General features: G+C 48.7%; 2 protein-coding genes across 2 annotated transcripts in view; both read left to right on the forward strand.

Moving 5' to 3' along the window:
* Afap1l2 (actin filament associated protein 1 like 2) overlaps positions 1–20692 on the forward strand; it is a 102426-nt gene that overhangs the window by 62028 nt on the left and 19706 nt on the right. Inside the window, exons 3-5 of the mRNA XM_051199736.1 lie at positions 4698–4772; positions 5965–6059; positions 12434–12524. Coding sequence (XP_051055693.1) covers positions 4698–4772; positions 5965–6059; positions 12434–12524 — 261 coding nt within the window. The remainder of the gene's footprint in view (positions 1–4697; positions 4773–5964; positions 6060–12433; positions 12525–20692) is intronic.
* The window catches only part of Dclre1a (DNA cross-link repair 1A), a 422254-nt gene that overhangs the window by 28368 nt on the left and 373194 nt on the right, over positions 1–20692 (forward strand). The window lies entirely within an intron of this gene.

Consider the following 20692-nt stretch of genomic DNA (forward strand, 5'->3'; position numbering starts at 1 on the left):
CTGCACAGGGAACTCAGACTGTGGCATCTAAATACCTCGACTAGTATTGTGTAGCCTGAGGGGAGAAGAAGATATGGCTCTAAAACTGTAAATTGCAGAACCATGAATCCATAATTGTTCCACCATTTTGTGTGTGGGGGGGTTAGAATTCACATACAATAGAGTGTACGGACTTTAAATATGCAATAACTGTATACACCGGATGACCCCCCTATCTAAAACTAAACAGGATACCCCTATCATCCAGAAAATTCTCCCTTCTGGGCTGGGAAGATGGCTCAGTCAGTAACATTCTTGCAGCACAAGCTTAGAAAGACCTGAGTTTGATCCCCACCCCCACCCCCACCCCCCAAAGCCAGACGTTACAGCATGCACCTGTATTCCCATGGGGAGGTGGAAAGGGACAGAGCTCCACTGGATGCTGGCCAAGGAAAGCAGGTGGAGAAGCCCTTAAGAAAGATTCCCAGTGTCAGCCCCTGGCCTTCACATGGCATCTGCACAGGTGAGCCCACTCGCATGCAACATACCCACACGTGTACACTGTGCCTGGATAAACAAGAGGACTCACACACAAACAGGTGGATAGTTGCAACGAAAGGCAAAGAGAAATCAAGGACCAACATTTCTAGTTGACTTCTGACCCCCACAAGCATATGCACATACGGTTGTTTTTCTTAAATTCAACCTTGCTCCATTTTCTCTCCTTCCCATCTCTACTGCAAGGCAGACATTCCCCAGTTTCTGTCGCCTTGAGAAGGCACCTGCTCTGGAATTGTGTGTCGATGCCATCATACTGTGTCTACTGTGGCTTCCTTTGGAGACCCACGGGAGCTGTGGGTACACCTGTAGTTTGTTCTTCCTCTGTGGAGTATTTAACCCATGGCTCCCTTGGGAGGCTCATTGGGGCTGTGTGTGATTTGCATATTCTTACTTAGTTGTTGATGTCTGTATGGGGGCGTTCACAGTTTTCAGCTGTGAAACTTAACGACTGCCATGATCACTCCTATATAATTCTTTTGGGCAGATGGTTTCATTTCTAGCAAATTCAGAACTGCTTTTAGAAGAAAAGTTTGATGAAATTTTGACAGCTGAGTGCAGGTGACTTTTATGCCAGGTGTTTGTGACTAGGAGTTCTGTGTGGGGACAGTAGGGACCATCAGGGGGTGTCAAGTCCATCTGCCTCCCAGCAGGAGTGGCCACCATCCCTGGCAGGAAGGGAAGTGTTCACCTGCTACAGCTGTCACAGTCCTGAATGTCCCCTCAATCTAGCCTGAATACTGCAGGCTGCTCTTTGGGGCTCCCTTCCGCCATTTCCTTCTGCAGGAACCATCCTGGCTCCCCACTCTCCATCATTAAGTGCTTGCCTTTCCCCTCTCGAGGTCACTGCACAGTTCCCAGGCTCCTAGCTTTGTAGCAGCATCTGACAGGCTGCACATCAAACAAGTGCTGGTGGGAAACAGAGGGGAATCCACACAACAAAGAGGGAAGGTTCGAGAGGGATGAGTCACCTCACAGAGGACTCATTGATAGAACTCTTCAAACAGCAGGATCCTGGGCCTTTAAAGATGTAACATTGTAACACTGGCATAAAGATGTAACATTGCAATAAAAAGTTGTAACAGTGTCATAAAGACGTAACATTGTTATAGAAGTTGTAACATTGTCATTACAAAGCCGTAAGTTTGTAACATCATTACAAAGACTGCCTCTGTGAAGAACAGTGTACCACAATGCCTTAGGTTCCTGATCCCTTAGGGCTTAGCCTGCTGCACCGTGGTCTTTATCTCTCTGGCTTTCTCTACTCTTGGTCTCTGCAACAGATGGATGGTGGAAGTTACGGGGATCTGATCAAGCATCTCTAATGTGAATAACTCCAGAGATTCCCCAAATCCACAGATGGATGTGTTCAACCATAGTGAGGCTTGTGGTCACTGCTTAGAATTCTCAGGGGTGGCACCCACATAAATCAGTTGCTACTACACACATTTGAGAACTTTGCCTCCTGGCCGTCTTTGCTCTGTTCAGACAACAGGGAATTAATATAGATGGTATCAGTGGTGTTTAGGACAGTGTGTAATGTGTACACTGACTCAGATTATGTCACTTAACCCTTACGTCATATCTGTGAGGGAGTTGGTGTTGTGGCATTTACCGTCACTTGCCCAGAGGCCTCCAGGTGTGAGTGGTGGAAGAAGAGAGCAGGCAGACCTCACCATTGTGTTCTCTCTCCAGTCTGTCACCTGGATTAAATGTGCCACCCTAGACTGAATCCTAACACATTCCCACCATTACAACATTTGTTTCCCCTTGACCCTCCCTCACCACCCCCCACCCCCCCCCCCGCCTTACTGTGTATCTCCACAGACTCAGCTCACTCTGTGAGGGGAGACGCTGCTCGCTCGAAGAAAGATTGTGGTCTTCACATGTGGGGTGGAGTATGAGAGGGGGTGGGGATGGGGAATGCACTCCTATGTGTCCATGTCCATGGAGTGCACGTGTGTGTGTGTGTGTGTGTGTGTGTGTGTGTGTGTGTGTGAGAGAGAGAGAGAGAGAGAGAGAGAGAGAGAGAGAGAGCAAGCAAGCAAGCAAGCGCGCACGCCTGCACACCTGTGGGTGCTTTCCTAATTTTCAAATGGGATCATCTACCTGGGTCTTCTGAGCTTTTATTTTTTAGTTTGATAGGCCCTCTGTTTTTGACTGATGACAGGGCACAGATTGAATGCTCCTCTGTCAAGGACTTGGCAGCCTGTGGCATGCCATGCCTTTGTCAGCAAGAAATATGTCCCCTGCTTCCCCTGCTTAAGATTGCAGAATGTTCCAGTAGTTGCTCCTCTAACAGGAGGCACTGCCCATCCAACTGTAGCCAAGGACTCCAGCTCTCCCTCCTTCCCTCCCTTGCCCTGGTTCTTTGAGAGGTGCCACTCTCTGCAGGTGGCAGGTCCCCTTGCCTGTTATTGGTAGTATAGTGCTTTCCAACAAAACCAAAGACTTCAGACAACATTACAGCAGACAGCTTCAAGGGTTCTGCCTGTGCACTAGAGCTTATCTGTAAGACAGATTTCTAGCTGTGGAAATAGTAAAAAAAGGGATGTGTTAGTGCAAAGCTGTCCTCAAGGTCACATGATTGTCAATTTACCATCTCTGGGACTCTATTTGCTTTTGCAGAATGGTGGTGAGGCTTTCTGAATTTAACGTGCTGTGGTTTCTTTTACTGTTTCCTTATTTTGAGCCTTTAAGTTCCTCGCCTCTAATCTTTGTCATCTCTAAAGTTATTTACTTTTTCATGTAAGTTCTGTTCGGTTCACGTGCAGGGTTTCATCTTGATGGCTTTCCATCTGGGCAGAGAAGACCATCAGACTTAGGGATTAGGGTTCTTCCCAGAAGTTGCCACTCAGCAGAGCTTGGCAGAGCCCTGTCTCGCTCATCTTCCCAGCCCTAACACATCAGCAGAGGCATCTGGGCTGGCGCAGTGTTGCTTACTGGTCCTGGCATGGCTAGTCACTGAAATGACGCCACTCTGACTGATGCTGAGAACCCATCCAGCCTCCTCTTGACCCTCTGGGTTCCCAAGCTTCTTTTACAGTCCCTTGGCTGGAGTCAGCCGTTTAAGGCCATGGAAGACTGGCATTGAATTGGATCCTTGGGCAAAGGTTTACATTGAGTCTATTGGCTCAGGAATACTGTCCAACCACAAGAATTTACCAACTATGTGTTGCTAGGAAATACAAATTAAGGGCCACAGAGGACCAGCAAGAGGGTTCAAAAGAGGAAAAATGATGGAGGGCTTTCTCATCAGCCTCAGAGAGTGGGTACATAGGGGCTGAGGACCAGGCATGTGGCATGAAGCTAGTTCCCCTCTGCCAGCAGGCACCAACCAGAATGGTAGCCTGACCTACACCCCAGTAATTTAAAGGAGGGCATGGGTTGTATTCACTACAGTTTCAATCCACAGGGCAGACCAAAGGACTGGTGGGCCCCACTTCCGGTGCCTAGCTTTCTTGTCCTGATGATTTGTTCTTTCAGCTGCCCATCCTCCCCCAGCCTGTGTGGACAACCCCCTCCACCATGGACTTTGGGAGCTAAATGTCCAGTGTGGTTTACTTTAATCTAGACACTTCTGATTTTAATCTATCATGATTCATACTACCATGAGAAAGGCAGATAGGAAGTAGAGACATCTTCAGTTTGTAGAATGCGCTGTAGCTCTGTGAGGGATGAATGCCCTTTTGTTTACCCATTCTGGTCCTGAAGCTGTCCTCTGTGGCCTCCCCATCTCTATCCTGCCTCCATCCTCCACCTCCGGGGTAGAAAGCCAGGGGTTATTCCTACACTAAAAGTCTGCCACCTGTCTCTGTGACTAACTCTTTAAACAGCGTGAAACCCTAAATGCTCCCTTTTCATAATTAATTACTTATTTTCTCTTCACATGCATGGATGTTTTGTATACATGTGTATATGTACATCACATATATTCCTGGTGCCTACAGAGGCAGGAGAGGGTGTTGCAGCTTCTGGAACTGCAGTTGCAGGCAGCTGTGAGCCACCATGTGTGGGTTCTGAGGACTGAACCCTGGCCATTGTGCCAGCCCGGTGCCAAGTGCTCTCCCTGGGTCCTGAGCATGTAAAGATATTGTAAGTGGACACTGTCTCTTTCTGAAGGCGAAACAAAGCCACATCTCCTGTCTTTCCCTCTGCAGGTTCTGATGAGGAGTATATTTACATGAACAAAGTGTCAGTCAACAGGGAACAGAACTCAGCATCTCCACATGAAGGTACGAGGCCCTAAGGGCTGGGCTTCTGGGGCTGCCTGGCTTCAGGCAGAGGATCCACAAGCCTCACCCACCCTCCTCATCTCCATCCCAGTTCACAGACAGACCCAGGAGTTTATTTTTGGAATCCATATTTTGGTGAATGGTATTTTGGGTTTATATATTTTTGGTTGTTTCAAGAAGGCCACCACCTTCTTGCCGATTGGACAAGGAACATGCCCCTAAAATCTCTTGGCTTTTCCCAGAATCGTTGCGGGAAGAGGAAGTCATAATTCAGACATTCTAGAAGAGCAGCTGCGTGTGGCACTGATCCCACGGTCCCAGCCCTGCCCCTTTGGGTGAAAGTCTGCTTGGGAGGAGGCAGGGGAAATGGTGGTGTCAGCAACTGTGGTATTAAAAGATGAAGCTCACAGCATAGTCTTGGGCAGAATGCGTTCTCTCCTGCAAGGACTCGGGGCGACACCTTACCCTTCTACCTCAGAGGTTCTCTGAGAACCTCTGGCGTGTGCGGCCCAGACATTATAGAATATTCAGCATCAGGGAGGGACCACAGGAAGGTTTTCCTCCAACTCTCAAACAAAAAGACTTCAGGGGGTGGGAAGGGACTTCCCCCAGAGACCCAGTCACAACCCCATAAATGCTGGCCTCTGAGCCTCCGCCAGCCTGCACTGTCTTGTTGGGCTGGTTGAACTGGAGAGACTCGGAAGTCGGTAGCCTAACTTCTTTGGTGTGGTGTCCACGCCTGTTCCTCCCCTCCCCCCACCACAAGTCAGGGAGTGAGAAGCTCATGCAGTGCCTGTGGCCACTCTACCTTCTGGTTAAACGGCGGGAGGAAAGATCCATAATCACCAGGTCGGTGCTTTGTGTGGCTCAATATAGTGACTGCCAAGCAGCTGAGGCTCTATGTCTGGGCCATTTTTGAAAATGGGGCAGGTAGGGGAGGGTTGTCAAGCCTTCCAGAAACTCCATGCTGGCTACTTCTGAGGAGTCTGTGTAGGGCTGGCCTATTCTTAGAAGGAAAAAAACAAAAACAAAAAAAAAAATCAAAACAAAAACAGCTTTGGCTCTGGATTGCCTGCCTGGGTAATTGACACGCGCTCAAATAGGGTACACAGGACATGGACAGGTGAGCAGACACCCCTGCGTAACAGAGCCGCTGCCCCTCTCTGAAGCCTTCTCCTCTTGCTGCCCACAGCGCCCGAGCAGCAGGGTCCCCTGGCCAATGGGGAGCCCAGCCAGCACTCCTCAGCCCCACAGAAGAGCCTTCCAGATCTTCCTCCACCCAAGATGGTGAGTGTCAGGCCAGGGTACCTGGTCACCTCCCTGACTCGGGCTCTCAGAGCTTGCATTTGTCATCACTGGCGTCTGCCAGTCCTCCAAGCCACTGACACATTCTAAGTACATTCTGTGTGCAGGACACAGCCTGGGGAAGCCAGAACACAGGAAGCCTGACCAGGACACTCCAGGTGCTATGCGCAGTGTACCATGGGAGGTTTGGTCAAGTGCTTTTGTCAGATGTCACCATGTACCGAACACTGCAAGGCCATAAACTACTCTGGTCGCTAGTCCGTGAGTCTGTGACCTTCCAAAAAAGTAATTCTTATCCAGGTGTGGTGGCTCATGCCTATGATGCCAGCACTCAGGAGACTGAGGCAGGAGGATCTCCATGAGTTCAAGGCTGAACTGAGCTACAGGTTAGCAGGGCCTGAAAGTATGACTTTGTCACACATACACAGAGCAGAAAGAGGATTGGTACCACATTGCACCTCATACTTGAAATCCACCAGTGGGTCTTGTAAAGCTTGGAAACAGACTTCCTGTTCCCAGCATGGTCTCCAGCGGGACCCCTGCCCACAGTAGTGTGTGCAGCCTCTTTATATTGGCTTTCACTCACTGCCCTTCTGCCCCTGGGGTGGGTTCTGCCCCAGGGACTTGGTACTTTCTGGGTCACAGATGACAGGCACCTCCTCTTCTCTCAGAAGCTTACACTTCCCTGGCCTGGGTAGAGGAGCCACTGTATTCCTGCTCTGCCTTGGTTACATTGTGTCCAACCATGGCCCCTGTCATTACTGGCATCATCCTCTTATTATTTGTCTCCTCCATGAGAAGCTCCACAGGACAAGATTGTACCTTCCATCCACCACCTCATGCCTAGCATCTGTATCAAGTAGGCCATAAAGTAGTAGTTGCACACTGGTGTGAGTGGATGGATGGGTAGATAGGTAGGTAGGTTGATGGTGATTGGGTAGATGGGTGGGTAGGTAGGTAAATTGATGGCCATTGGGTGAATGGATGGGTAGGTAAGTTGGTGATTGGGTGAATGAATGGGAAGGTACATTGATGATGATTGGGTGGATAGGTAGGTAAATTGGTGGTGACTGGGTGGATGAATGGGTGGGTGGGTGGGTAGGTAGGTAAGTTGATGGTGATTGGGTGAATGGATGGGAAGGTAAGTTGATGGTGATTGGATGAATGGATGGGAAGGTAAGTTGATGGTGATTGGGTGAATGGATGGATGGGTAGGTAAGTTGATGGTGATTGGGTGGATGAATGGGTAGGTAAAGTTGGGTGTGGATGTAGGAGGGTGGATAAATAGATGAGTAGATGGATGAATAGATAGTTATGTGGTTGGGTGGGTGGCAGGTAGGTGGATACATATTTGGATGGATGAATGGGTGAGTGATGAGTAAAACCGTAGCTCTGACAGTCTCGTGTTCAGATTACAGTTGGTCGATACTAGCTCTTTGACCATGAGCAAGTTACTTCAAGTCTCCAGCCCTTTGTTCCTCAGTGTTTAAGTGACAGTGATACTGGCATCCGTGTGACCAGATGGTCCAGTTCACCGGGCTAAGTCTGCAAGGCATACGGCACTGTAGGTGCCACATCAAGGCAACATTTGGTGAGATGAGTCACAGTATTTACATGATAGGGGATATTAGGTTTTTATTGCTGTAATAAACACTATTATCAAAAGCGGCTCAGGGAAGTAAGGGTTAATTTCCACTCAAGTTCCAGGTCTATCACTGGGGAAACCCAAGGCAGCAACTGGAGGCATGGTCTGAAGCAAGGGTCATGGACAGTGTTGCCTACTGGCTTTCTCCCCCTAATTTGTTCAGTGTGCTTTTCCATATCATCTAGGGCCATCTGCCCAGGGGTGGCACCACCCACAATGGCCTGGGCCCTCCCACATCAATCACTAATTAGGAAAATGCCCCACATGCACGACTGTCTATAAGCCAATCTTATCAATGCATTCTCTCAATTGTGTTCCCTCTTTTCAGATAACTAACTCTAGCTTGTGTCAAGTTGATTCAGTAGGGGGGGATGGGAAATCGAACCAGGAAGCGCATTGTCTCATATTCTAGAATTGCTAGAAGTGACAGTGTCAGGATTTGATCCCAGATTTCTTTCCCCCAAAAGGAGGCTTTCTAGAAAAGATCTAAGACGTCAAGGAGGTTGTTTTTAGGAAGCAGGGCCCTTGATCAGCACTCTGTGGTCACTGAGCTCTGGGCTAACCAGCCATCACCAGAAGGGTCTCAAGCCCAGGATGGCTCTGAACCAGCCTCCAATTCAGGAGTCCCTCGAGTTGGAATACACAACTCCACCACATGGGACATAAAGCAGGTTCTTCAGTATCCGAGTCAGTGTCTCAGCTTGAAGTCCCCTGAGCTGAGTGACAGCTGGTGGGACTCTTTGTGTTGGGCAGAGAGATTATTGGAGAGCCCAACGTCATCTCTAGGTGTCCCTGTGATGCTGTTGATGGCCACCTCCTGAACTTCCATCCCACTCCATGCAAATCTCTTCTCCCACTGCCCTTCAAGGGACAGATGACTCTGTCACCATCTCAGAGTGGTAAGCGTCCTGGCTCAGGGAGGCAGAGGCAGGATGTGGGCACAGGATTCTTGCTGGCTCTATAGCCATGTGATGGGCTGTGTTCCTTCCAGGACCCCCCCCCCCCATTCTCACTGCAATGCTTTGGAGGTCTGGGGGAGACACCCCTTGGAACTCTCCCATCCAGATGTGGGTAGTTCTAATTAGAGAAGAGAAACTGGTCCCACGATAAGTTTTCTGGCTCCCAGGCATCACTCACAATGACCTGCCTATTGACTAGGCAGAGTCTTCCTGGCATTAAGTATATTAGTCTGTGTTTTCCAAACACAGTGTAGAGAGCACAGGGTTTGGGCTTTGGTCGTAGCTCTAATTCACAGTGGTCCTGGAAGCCCCTAGGATCCATGCCATTCAGTGTGAAGACTTGAAAAGTCTTCATATGAGTAGACATGGTCCTCCTGAGAGATACCCCGCCCCCCCACCCCCCCGTCCCCCCCGCCCCCCCGCCCCCCCGCCCCACCCCCCACCCCCCGGTGCTATCTTAGTGTAGGGAGTCACAAGGACCACATCTGAGAGAACACTGGTGCTGGAGTTGGAGAAAATGTCACCACCCAGGAATGGCTCAGTCTGAAGGGCCTTTCTGAGGTGTGGTGATTGTCCCGTGAACAGACTCCAGCACTACAGAAAGTTCTAGCAGCATAAGCCCACCTCATGTGCAAGCCCTTCCCTCCACCAGGCGGACTTTCTTTGCCAGAAGGGTATGAAGTGTCCAAGGCGCCCACTACCACCCCACCCCCACCCCCAGTGCTTCCAGATGTGGCGTGACGAAGGATGGTCTCTGCTATCCAGGCCCTCACCTGACCACACACGCGTGTTCATGCATGTGATGTGCCCCAAGCCTTCCTGTTCATTTCACCCAAAGCAGTTCTAATATGTTCAGAGGAACAGGGTCAGGTGAGCCCAGAGTCCTTGTCACCTAGGGCTCCCAGGCAGTGACAGTTTCACTCCAGGGCCTGAACCTGGCCTTTCCTCTCCCCTCTCCTGACTCCAGAGTATCAGAGTGCTGTGGGGAAGCCTTTGCCCAAAAGCTGGGCCCACAGTGTCTCTGTCTGGACCAGGATGGTGGTCTCTATCCTGAAGTTGGGGTGCTTGTCAACTCTGAGCCCTGACTTATCTCCGGCTAGACCCTCACTCTGGTCCCCAGAGTCGGAGGAGACCAGGTCTGTCCAGCAGTGAAGGGCAGCCAGGGGTCTGGAGCAAACTTGTGGGCGTGGACTATGACTCAGACAGCTGAGGTCTTTCCAGGCTGCACAGCCAGGTGCTGTGGTCACTGCAAGAGAAACAGATGTTTGCTGGCTGCCAGCCGCATGACATTAGCACTGATCTCAAGGGAACCTCATGCTGGGAGAAGCAGCTGACACCCAAATGGCAATTCCTTGGTCAGTGTTGGAAGTGGCCTACCCACTTAACATGGCCCCAGAACTTCCCATAGTGTGTCCCCAGGGAAGGATGCATGAACGCATTGTGTCATCTGGGCCAACTTTTGTCTTCAGATCTTGTGTTTCATCTTAGGGATTGATACACAAGAGCCCTCAGCCCTTTGGCCCACTCACCAGCTACCTGCTTTGTTCAATAATGTTATCTTGCATGCTCACTTCCTTAGCATGTAAGGTCTGTGGGTGATTTGCATGCTGCAACCCTAGGACTGAGTCACTGATATAAGAGTCCCCAAGAGGAACACAAAAGTTCCCTAAAATACATGCTAGTTGGCTCTTTGGAGAACAAGCAGAAATATGGATGAGGGTTCTTCCTCATCTTTTCCGATGGATGACTATTTTAGTGTTTGAATAAATGTCTTCTGTATCCTTAGTTAATGATCACTGCCTCCCTTAGGGTTTCAATTGCTGCTGTAAAACCCTGTGACCAAAGCAAGTCGGGGAGGAAAGGGTTTATTTGACTGACACTCCAGCGGCATTGTTCATCATCTAAGGGAGTTGGGCAGACACTCAAGCAGGCAGGGCAGGGTCCCGGAGGCAGGAGCTGACACACAGGCCATGGAGGGGACTGTGGACTGACTTGCTTCCCATAGCTTGTTCAACCTGCTTTTTTATAGAACCCAGGACCACCAGCCCAGGGATGCCCACACGGGCTGGGCCCTTTCCCATCAATCACTAATTGAGACAATGCCTTGCAGCTGGATCTTAGGAAGGTATTTTCCTCAGCTGAGGCTCCCCTCCTCTGAGATAACTCTAGTTCCTGTCAAGTTGACATAAGATGACCTACCACAATTACAATCTTCACATTTTAATGGTGCTGGTACTTAACACAGGGGTCCTTTCTCCTTAGCCCTGACGCGTTAGGCTCTCTGTCCTTTGACCTCTGATAGTCTGTCTCAGGACTATGGAATGTCAGCATGGGACTTTGATGTTTTTGTTGTTTTGCAGGGGTGGGTGGGGGGTCTGGTAGAAATGTACACTCACTTACTGAACACTTAAACTGCCCAGCACAGTTTAATCCTCTGTGAATAGACTGTGCTTCTTTTTACGATACAACCTAAACAACATATACACAGTCATACAGGTAGAATGCTCACACAGTCCTACGCTGTGTCCATCACTTACAGTAGCTTTTACTCTGGGGAGAATCTGAGGAAACCTGCCTGGTACTCCACCCTGAACAAGGTGGCCTCTGCTAGCCACAGACCCCTGGTAATGAGTGCCAACGCTGTGACGGAGGTTCCCCTCTCCCAATTGTCCAGCTCTAACAAGTCCCTGACCCAGAGCCAAATTTTGGGTCCCTGGAGTGTCCCTCCGGATAGGAGCCACTTCCTCACAGGGAGGCTAGCCAATTTAAAGTGTGCAAGCTCCAAGGCTATCCAGGGAGGTAACTCTTCCCCTCAGTCCCTGAGAGGTCTCAGAGGCCGCCCCTCCTCAGGCTGCTGGCTGAGCAGATGACAGAGACAACTGACAGCAGAGACCTTGCACCTGGTGCTGCCAGCAACCCAGGGTCACCCCGAGAAGCTCCTGAGTGCATGCCTACTTCTTAAGCAAGGCCTGGCCTCAGGAGGGACATCACGTCTCAGAAGCCACCTCTGCCAGCCGACACAGCACCTGCTCTCACTAGGATATGACCTCATGACCCTGCTCCTTCCTGTGTGGTTGTGGGAGGAGAAGGGTAGGGCAGAGCCTTCCTCATGCCTGCCCTAACACCACTGGCATGGAGCGAAGCATGTGTGGACGGTAACAGGTCTTAGACCCAGGATTATGTAGGTCTGCCTCAACTGATGTCGTGTAGTCATGGGGTGGACATGCTTCTGCCCTTTCCACACAGACTGGGCTTGTAGAGGCCCCTCGACAATTACAGTTATCTCCTTCATATGTATATATATCTCTCTCTTTCTGTGCATGTGGGGAGGGTGTGTGTGGGTGTGTGAGAAGAGACAGACAGAGAGAGGGGGGGGATGCACATATAGAAGCCAGGAAAGGGTGTCAGCTTTCTCACAGCAGGAATTGTGGCATTTGCGTGACACCCAGCTTGGCATGTGGGTCCCAGGATCCCAACTCTGCTCCCCAAGAGTGTGCAGCAAGCCCTCCCAACCCCTGATCTATCCCTCCAGCCCAAGTCTCTCCCAAAACAGCCCGGCTATGACTCTTTCTTAGCGGGGAGCAAACAAGGCTTGGGGGCCACCCCATCCCCCAAGGTAGACCCTGTTCCCTGTCATCTTGCCAAGAGCCCAGCCATACTTTTTACTTCCCTCTTCCCTCATGAAAACCTAACCATGGTTGCTCCCAGTGCGTCCCATCTAAAGCTGTTGGCTTTGTCTGTTTGTGTTACAGATTCCAGAGCGGAAGCAGCTGGCCGTCCCAAAGATTGAGTCTCCCGAGGGCTACTATGAAGAGGCTGAGCCATATGACACATCCATCAACGGTATGTCCCAGGGGCTAGGGCCCAGAGGGGTCTAACTGCTATAACCCACAGGCTGATGCTGACTCATCATCTGGTGACATGCAGGCTTACCTTGGGCTCTTAAGCAGAGGCAGACCAAGTGAAATGTCATGGGGAACAGTGTTCGGTGTTCAGTCCCTGCGAAGAGTCCAGCCCACCTGCCCATGAGGAGGCGCGGGGTACCCGCAGGAGCAGTTTCCTGTATCTGTGGGGTTCCAGATCCTACCTGGCTGTTTCCTGAGCACAGAGCGGTAGCGTAGGAGAGATGTGCTGGCCGAGGGGCCTGTGGCCCTGGGCGGTAATAGATGCGGACTTCAGGCCACGGCTGAGGGAAGCGTTCATGATCTTCTGGATTCAGTTGGTATGCTGTCACTAGCAGGGCAAGAAAACACATTCAAGGGAGAGGACACATACCACAAGTCCATCAGACGGTGTTTGATGGTGGCTATTACGGCAGAAAACAGGACAGTGGCTGTGTTTGCTGCAGGAAAGCAATTAGTGTGGTCCCAGGCATGTGTTTGAAGCCGTGGGGAATACATCAAGCAGGTAACTGCAGAGAGAGAATTTGGGACAGAGAGCAGGGCCTTTTAGTCAGAGAATGCCTTGGTGTGCTTATTAAGTGAGGAGGCAGATGTGGCGGGGGGGGGGGCGGTGAGGGACATACAAAGGGGCTGCAGGCCGTGGTGGGAACTTCGGTTGTCCCTGGAATGGGACTACAAGTCTCTCTTTGCAGGTGGGTTCATGACTGGCCTAGCTGAGGTTTCGGACACTTTGCAAACGGGCTGTGCACGCTGGCCTGGGTGCTAGGATGCCACTCTTCCTGGCCAGGCCCTCAGCCTGCAGTTGTCCTTTATCACCAGAGATACCTGAGAGAATTAACCTAAAACGGAAAGGGGGTTGTTTAGGGCCACAGTTTTGGAGGCTCTATTTCAAGATTGCGCAGGCGCATTGCTCAAGGCTGCTTTCAGACCTGTCGGACAACTGCGGTGGGGATATGTTCAACTTGCTAACCTCAAAACGAGCAAGCAAAACAGGGTAGGGAGGGTGGGCTCCTGTGACTCCTTTGAGGACACCCCAATACCTAGGACCTCTCACAAGGCATCTACTCCTTTATTTGAGCTTTCTTTTTAAGAAAATAATTAATTTTAAATGTATGAGTGTTTTACACACACACACACACACACACACACACACGTTTGTGCGTAGTGCTCAAGGAGGCCAGAAGAGGGTATCAGATCTCTGGATTTTGAATCACAGTAGTTGTGAGGAGCCACGTGGGGGATTAGACCCAACCCTGGGCCCCTGTAAACACCAGTGTGCTAACTGCTGAGCCACCTGTCCAGCCCCAACGACTCTTAATGTCCAGAGTACCTCTCAGAACCACCACACTGGGGACAGATCTTTGACAAGTGGCCTCTAGGGGTAGCAACACCAAGATTAGCCTCTTCTCAAGTCCTCCTTACTCCTTCCTTTGTGAAGTTTTTTGGTCTTAACAGCACTTCGCAAAGGTCAAAGGTGAGCATGGGTGCCAGGCAGCGGGAATGAACCCAGGCAAAGCAGGGCCTTGTCCATTTCTTCAACAACAGTAGGGTGAGATGGGACCTGGAATTGACACTGAACTTTTTTCTTCTCGTTTGCCTGTGGCCCCCAGTCCCAGGAACTAACTGTGTGGGAGGCGAGGGCTTGTTGGGACTGAGCTTCTTATAAGTGGTTGGCATTGCGGGTACATGAGCTTCACTGCAGCCCACTGAGCTAATGAGGTGCTGGCGTGTCACAGCCAGGCTGTGATTTCAGACCCAAGCCAACCCAGGGCGTGGTGATGCAGTCTGGCTGCATCCTGAAGGTAGAAACCGTGACTCACCCAGTGAGCTCCACCGTGTACACTGAGACCATCTCCTCTCTCGGGTGTGGCCTCTGCCAGCCCGAACCTGTCTCCTAAACACACGGGGGCAGATGCTTCACCTGACACAAACACAAACAAGTGGTCCGAGACACCCAGCCTGTCTCAGGCGCGTGCATCCCTGCTGGCGACCACCTGAGCTCGAACTTCTCACAGTGTCTGTCTGAACTCACCAAGTGCAGTGTGGGCCGGTGACACAGGTGTTTGGAAGACTGTCCATCTCTCCTACCATCACAATTTGGGGAGTTGGACGTCCTTGTGACGGAGAACTTTACCTGTGTGGCAAGCCAGACAGCCCTCACTTCCTGCCTGCTGTCCCCACATCTTGAGCAGGGTCACAAGAGGAAAGAGAAGCAAGCTCAGGTGTCCCCCAGCTGCTGGGGCTCCTGTCCTATTCATCTCCCATGGCCCAGTGCTGCTCCGCTAAGCCAGGGTCCGCTCTCTGAGCCGGTGCTGACTGAGTGCTCCGAGGGCTTGTGCTTAAGTCACCAAGGTCCCTCTCTGCCCAAGATGGGGGGTCTTCATCCTGATACGTCATGCTGGGGAAATACCAGGAGCTGTAACTGAAAACTCCCTGGTGTGGGTGTCTCTTCTGAGCGGTGTGGCATTTCTGATCCTGGGTAAGTTGGGTGCTCAGGTGTGGCTCATGTTTGGCGCAGCCACCCTCCAGGACCAGAACCTCTTCTGTAAAGTGTGAGTGGAAAATGACTATCTGTTTCTTAAAAGCACTACCCAGAAATAATGGCACATGTCACCCTGGCCACATGCCACTGGTGGGGAGTAGTGATCCCTGGTGATGTGAGCGGAGCTGGGGAGTGACACCCTTAGCCTTTCCTGATGAGTCCACACCTCAGAGAGCACAGCAGTGAGTAGCCTCTAGAGCAGTGGTTCTCAGCCTTCCTAGTGCTGTGACCCTTTAATACAATTCTCTATGTTGTGGTGACCCCAACCATAAAATGATTTTCATTGCTGCTTTTTAACTGCAGCTTTGCTACTGCTATGAATCATAATGTAAGTATCTGATATGCAGGTGGTCTCAGGCAATGCCATAAAAGGGACGTTCAACCTCCAGAAGAGGTAGGCAGACATCTGCCACATCTGGGTCTCCGTGCTTGACTGTGCCTCTGTCTTTATCCTCTCCCCCTCCCTCTCTCCCTATCTTCTCTGTCTGTGCTGTTGAACGTCAATCATGCAGGCCACTATGGAGCATATCTCCCCAATGGAGTCACCAGATTGGCACAGTTGCCTGAAGGAGTCATTTATGCCACGATCACCTTGGGTACTGCCTGTCCCCAGAGTTGGAGTGCCGATGTTTTATTGCTTGTTATCTGCTCTGAAATGAGTGCATGCCATGGGAAGCCACTGCCTTCTTCCTGTCCCCATGACCAGGTCCTGCATGTTCATAGTCATACATGTTTCCTGCCCAACAAGTGTGTTGTTACTCTGCCTTCCATAAAGCCTTGCCTGTGGGATACTCTGATGCTAAGAGATTCACAAATATATATGTGTGTGTGTGTGTGTGTGTGTGTGTGTGTGTGTGTGCGCGCGCGTGTGCGCGTGTGTGTATGTATGTGTGTACATGTATATATACATATGTATGTAAATATATATGTAAAGACATATATATATGCATGTATATGTCTGCTAAGGGGTGCTGTGGGGAAACAGATGCACAGATAAATACAGGACAAGGAATAACCAGCTGCAAAGTCCTTCTCTTCTGCCCAAGGGAGCTGAGAACCAGCTCCACGCTGCTCCATAACACCTGATCCAGTCTTCACATCCCAAGACAGCGTAAGACCTCTGTCCCTCTCCTTTTAAGGGGTCACATGCACAGACAAGAAGCCACACCCTAAAGCAGTACTCCAAAGCTATTGCTGGAATGAATTCCCACAACACTTCGCCTTTTTTTTCTTAATAAGAAAGCTCTAATACTAGCGTAAAAGTATTTACAATAAGAACAACTATTAAGTTTTGTACAGAAGAAAAACAAATATAATAATAAAATAATAAACAAAAATGAACAACCAACAAGAACAACATCAAGTAAAAACCAGATACTAAATGACCAGGCCATGAGTAACTGGCAAATTACAGAGACTATTCCAATAGCTGTCCTATCCTGGACAGTCTAAGTCTTGTACCTAATACATCCTAGCTAAGATATAAGAAGACAGTAACTGTAACTATGTAATCTTCAGTCCCATCAAAGACCCAAGAAGGAAAATAATATTACCCTGAGTAAGGAGGACGTCTAAGCACGTGACTTCCAAAAGATATAAACAGCAGAGACAGCTGGCTACCTGGACAGTCACCCAATGTTGTCTGTATTGCTGGGGTGTCCAACTTTGGCTCTAGGCCTAGAATACCTGATAGACCAGTTTTAGAAGCGGGAAAATCTGAAAGACTGTCCTACCCTGCCTTGGCAAGGTTCAGAAGTCTCTTTTCCTTGTGTCCTGCTTGTCCAGATTGGACAGTTTGCTTACTGTCAGCAGTCAAGGCAAGGGCAGTTCTTTGCCCAATAGGCCAGTTTTTCCAAGAATAAAACAAGTTCCATATAGAGTTTCTTTGATGCCCATCATCTTCACTGAAGTAGACTGGTGTTGCCAGGAAAGCAGACGTGTCTATGTTCTTAAAACATTTTAGATGCCATATTCTTTAGGTCTTTGAAGTGTTTAAAGATTACCTCTCCATCTGAAATATATTTCTGTATATCTAGAAAACCTAACTAACATGCCTATAAGTTTGACTATTATAGGTGACTATGAATTTGTATTTCTTACCCATATGTTATATTTTCAAATAAGCTGCATAAGCATAATACCTTAAACGAGAATAGAAATATACATATAGAATAACAATTAACCTTAAATTTGTATCAGTAAACAAAAATCCATACCAATGTATTAATTTCTTTATCATATCACTTTTTTTTATCCTTTAGAAAGAGAGTGACTGTGACCACTAACCATCTACAATCTACTCCCTTTAAATGAAAACTAACATTTATTTGGGAATTTGTGTGTAGTTTTTTTTAATACTACTTCCTGTTGATTGGAGTCACTGGCAATCTTATAAGGATCCTGAGAAAATTTAGAACTATGGTTAAATATGGGCTGTATCGGTCTCAGTCAGTTGCCTTGAAGCTATTTTGAATGTTGGATCACCTTTACCATCGCTCTCATAGGAGACAGCTTAGGGTACCTTACTTGATCAATACGTTTTAGCCTGAAAGGAATTCACAGCTTCTCATCCTCTGTGGTGGCAAAAGCAACATATCCTTAGACCTAAATTTTGAAGTCAAGATACCTTTAAAAAAAAAAAAAAAAATATATATATATATATATATATATGTATGTATGTATATATATATATCTAAGCAGCCCCCACAATCAAATTTCTCTCTGTAATTAGCTCATTAACATAAAAAACACAATAGTATACATAATCCAGATTCCCTGTGTATTTTCCATCTTTACGTGCCCATTATAAATTTTTGTTACTCTATTTGTCCTTTAAAGACCTCCGTTTATTTAAATTATTCTTTTTATCTGTGTCTCTACCTGTCTTATGCCCCTTCTCTCTCCCAAGTCCATGCACATTTGTCAAATATACTGTGACCCATTTAGAGGCCTTTTTTATCTGAATATGTTTTTATTGTGTATCTATAATCCTTTTCTGACCAGGAGAGTTTTTACAATGTTAAGAGGGTGTGGCTAGGACCAAAGTGGTGGCTTTAGCTGCTGGTTCTACCCCGTTCAGCTTTTCCAACATGGTGGAGGTAGCAACAAGCTTTATGCCCCCCACAACACACACCCACCCAATGCCGCCATCAGGTAGTGTGCAGCCGGCCCACAAACTTTTTTTGTCTGTATGAGAAAAAGCTAAAGCTGTCAAGTAACTTGCAGCATACTGTTCACAAACCCTACTCCTGAAGGAGCATGGACCAGGAAGCGTTCAAGGATCTGAGCATCTGCTTGCTGCCAGCAGACAGAGCCTATCTGAAGCTGCACTTTTTTTTTTTTTTAAGCTTTCTCTGGCTTTATGTAGATATATGTGCTCTGAGTTGGCACCATATGTAAATGGAGGTTTCTGTCTTGTCTGCCAGTTTCCAAAAAAAAAAAAAGAAAAGAAAAGAAAGAAAGAAACCTCTCAGAGGCTTAATAATTGTGTAGCCAATTGCTCAGACATATTACTGACTAGCTCTCACAGTTAAATTAACCCATTATTACTAATTATTACTGGCTTACCAGTAATTTTCTGGCATCTTACCCCTTTGGCAACTACATGTATCTCCCTGACTCCAACTTTTTTCTCTCCATATCTCTGTTTGGATTTCCCATCTGGATCTATTCTGCCTGGCCATTGGCCAAATCAGCTTTATTTATCAACCAATAAGAGCAACACATATTCATAGCATACAGAAGGACCTCCCACAGCATCTCCCCTTTTCTGTCTCATTGAAAAGGAAGGTTTCAACTTTAACATAATAAAATTGTTTATTAAAAAGTGGACTCCACTTGTTATGAGATTCACAAATTAAGGGATACTACGGGGAAACAGAGTCATGGATACAGGACAAGGTATAACCAATTACAAAGTCCTTCTGTTCTGCCCAAGGGAGCTGGGTACTGACCACATGCTTCTTCATCCTGCCTGACGCTGTCTCCACAACCCAAGAGAGCACCAGACCTCTGTTTCTGTCCTTTTAAGCAATCGTGGTCTGCAGACAAGAAGCCACACCCTCAAGCCGGTACACCAAAGCTATTGGCGTAATCAATTCCCACAATACTCTACCTTCTGTTAGCCCTGCCCTATGTGGGACATTCTGCCTTCTGTAAAACTGTACCTGTGGAGCCAGGAAATATAGATACAAGCCTTGTAGCATGCAAGGTGACCAGCTCTTGGCTCCCAAAGACTCTCACAGAACAGAGAGATACATCCTGGTCAGGATTATCTGCAATGCAGGGATCTGTTTTAAGAACATTGTCCTTCCTAGGGACAAACACAATAGTAACACATTTGCCCTCACAATTCCCAAGCTATTCTTGATACTGGGATTAGCTGTTTGTCTCAGCTAGTTTCGGGGACCCTCACACCATCGGAACTCCCCACAAAGCATGCAGGCCCATCTCCAAAGCATTCACAGGGTGCTGGGGACAGGGACAGGGCCAGGGCATTCACACCTGGCTTTGCAACCTTTCTTGACTGGTTCTTCTTCTGGAAGGAAGAACCATGGTGATGTAGGCCATTATTCTCATTTCCCCTTTTACAGGTGCTCTACTGCTGACAACCCCGGAAACTTAGCCTAAGCAACCCGGAAACTTAGCCTAAGCAACCCGGAAACTTAGCCTAAGCACCCCAGAAACTTAGCCTAAGCAACCCAGAAACTTAGCCTAAGCACCCCAGAAACTTAGCCTAAGCACCCTGGAAACTTAGCCTAAGCACCCTGGAAACTTAGCCTAAGCACCCCGGAAACTTAGCCTAAGCAACCCAGAAACTTAGCCTAAGCACCCCGGAAACTTAGCCTAAGCACCCCGGAAACTTAGCCTAAGTACCCTGGAAACTTAGCCTAAGCACCCTGGAAACTTAGCCTAAGCAACCCAGAAACTTAGCCTAAGCAACCCAGAAACTTAGCCTAAGCACCCTGACCCCACCATCTCCCTCTCGCATCAACCCCCTTGAGTTCTCTGGTCCTTGCCTTCTATCTACATGCGTAACTGCAGGCCTGCCTTCCCCTGCCCTCTCCTCATGGGGAGTTCACTGAGCTGCAGACTAATTTTGGGGGCTTTAATTGATTGTGGGGACATGAATGCTTCCAGTAGATGAAATCATACTGACTTAGGCAGCCCCCTGCTGCTGGCTATTAAGTAACACTCCAGTGGATATGTTAATGCATGGAATGTTCCTTCTTTTAAATAGTTGTTTGGGTGCTTGGATCTAGCCAAGGGTCTTGTGCAGGTTAGGCAAGAGCTCAATCTAGGCCTTCCTCTTCTTTTAATTTTTACATTTATTTGAGAGTAAGCTGTAGGAGGTGGGGGGTGGGAATGTGTATAATACAGCACATTCGCGGAGGTCAGATGTCAGGCTTGGCAGCAAACACCCTTGCCCAGTGAGCCATTTTGCTGGTCCCTCCTCCTCCACCTCCTCCTCCTCTTTCTCCTTTCTTTTTTCTTCTCTTCCTCCTCCTGCTCCTCCTGCTCCTCCTCCTCCTTCTGTTATTTTCCCAGGATAATAAGCTTTACAGCTC

This window comes from Phodopus roborovskii, unplaced genomic scaffold, assembly GCF_943737965.1.
Source record: "Phodopus roborovskii unplaced genomic scaffold, PHOROB, whole genome shotgun sequence".
Classification (NCBI taxonomy): Eukaryota; Metazoa; Chordata; class Mammalia; order Rodentia; family Cricetidae; genus Phodopus; species Phodopus roborovskii.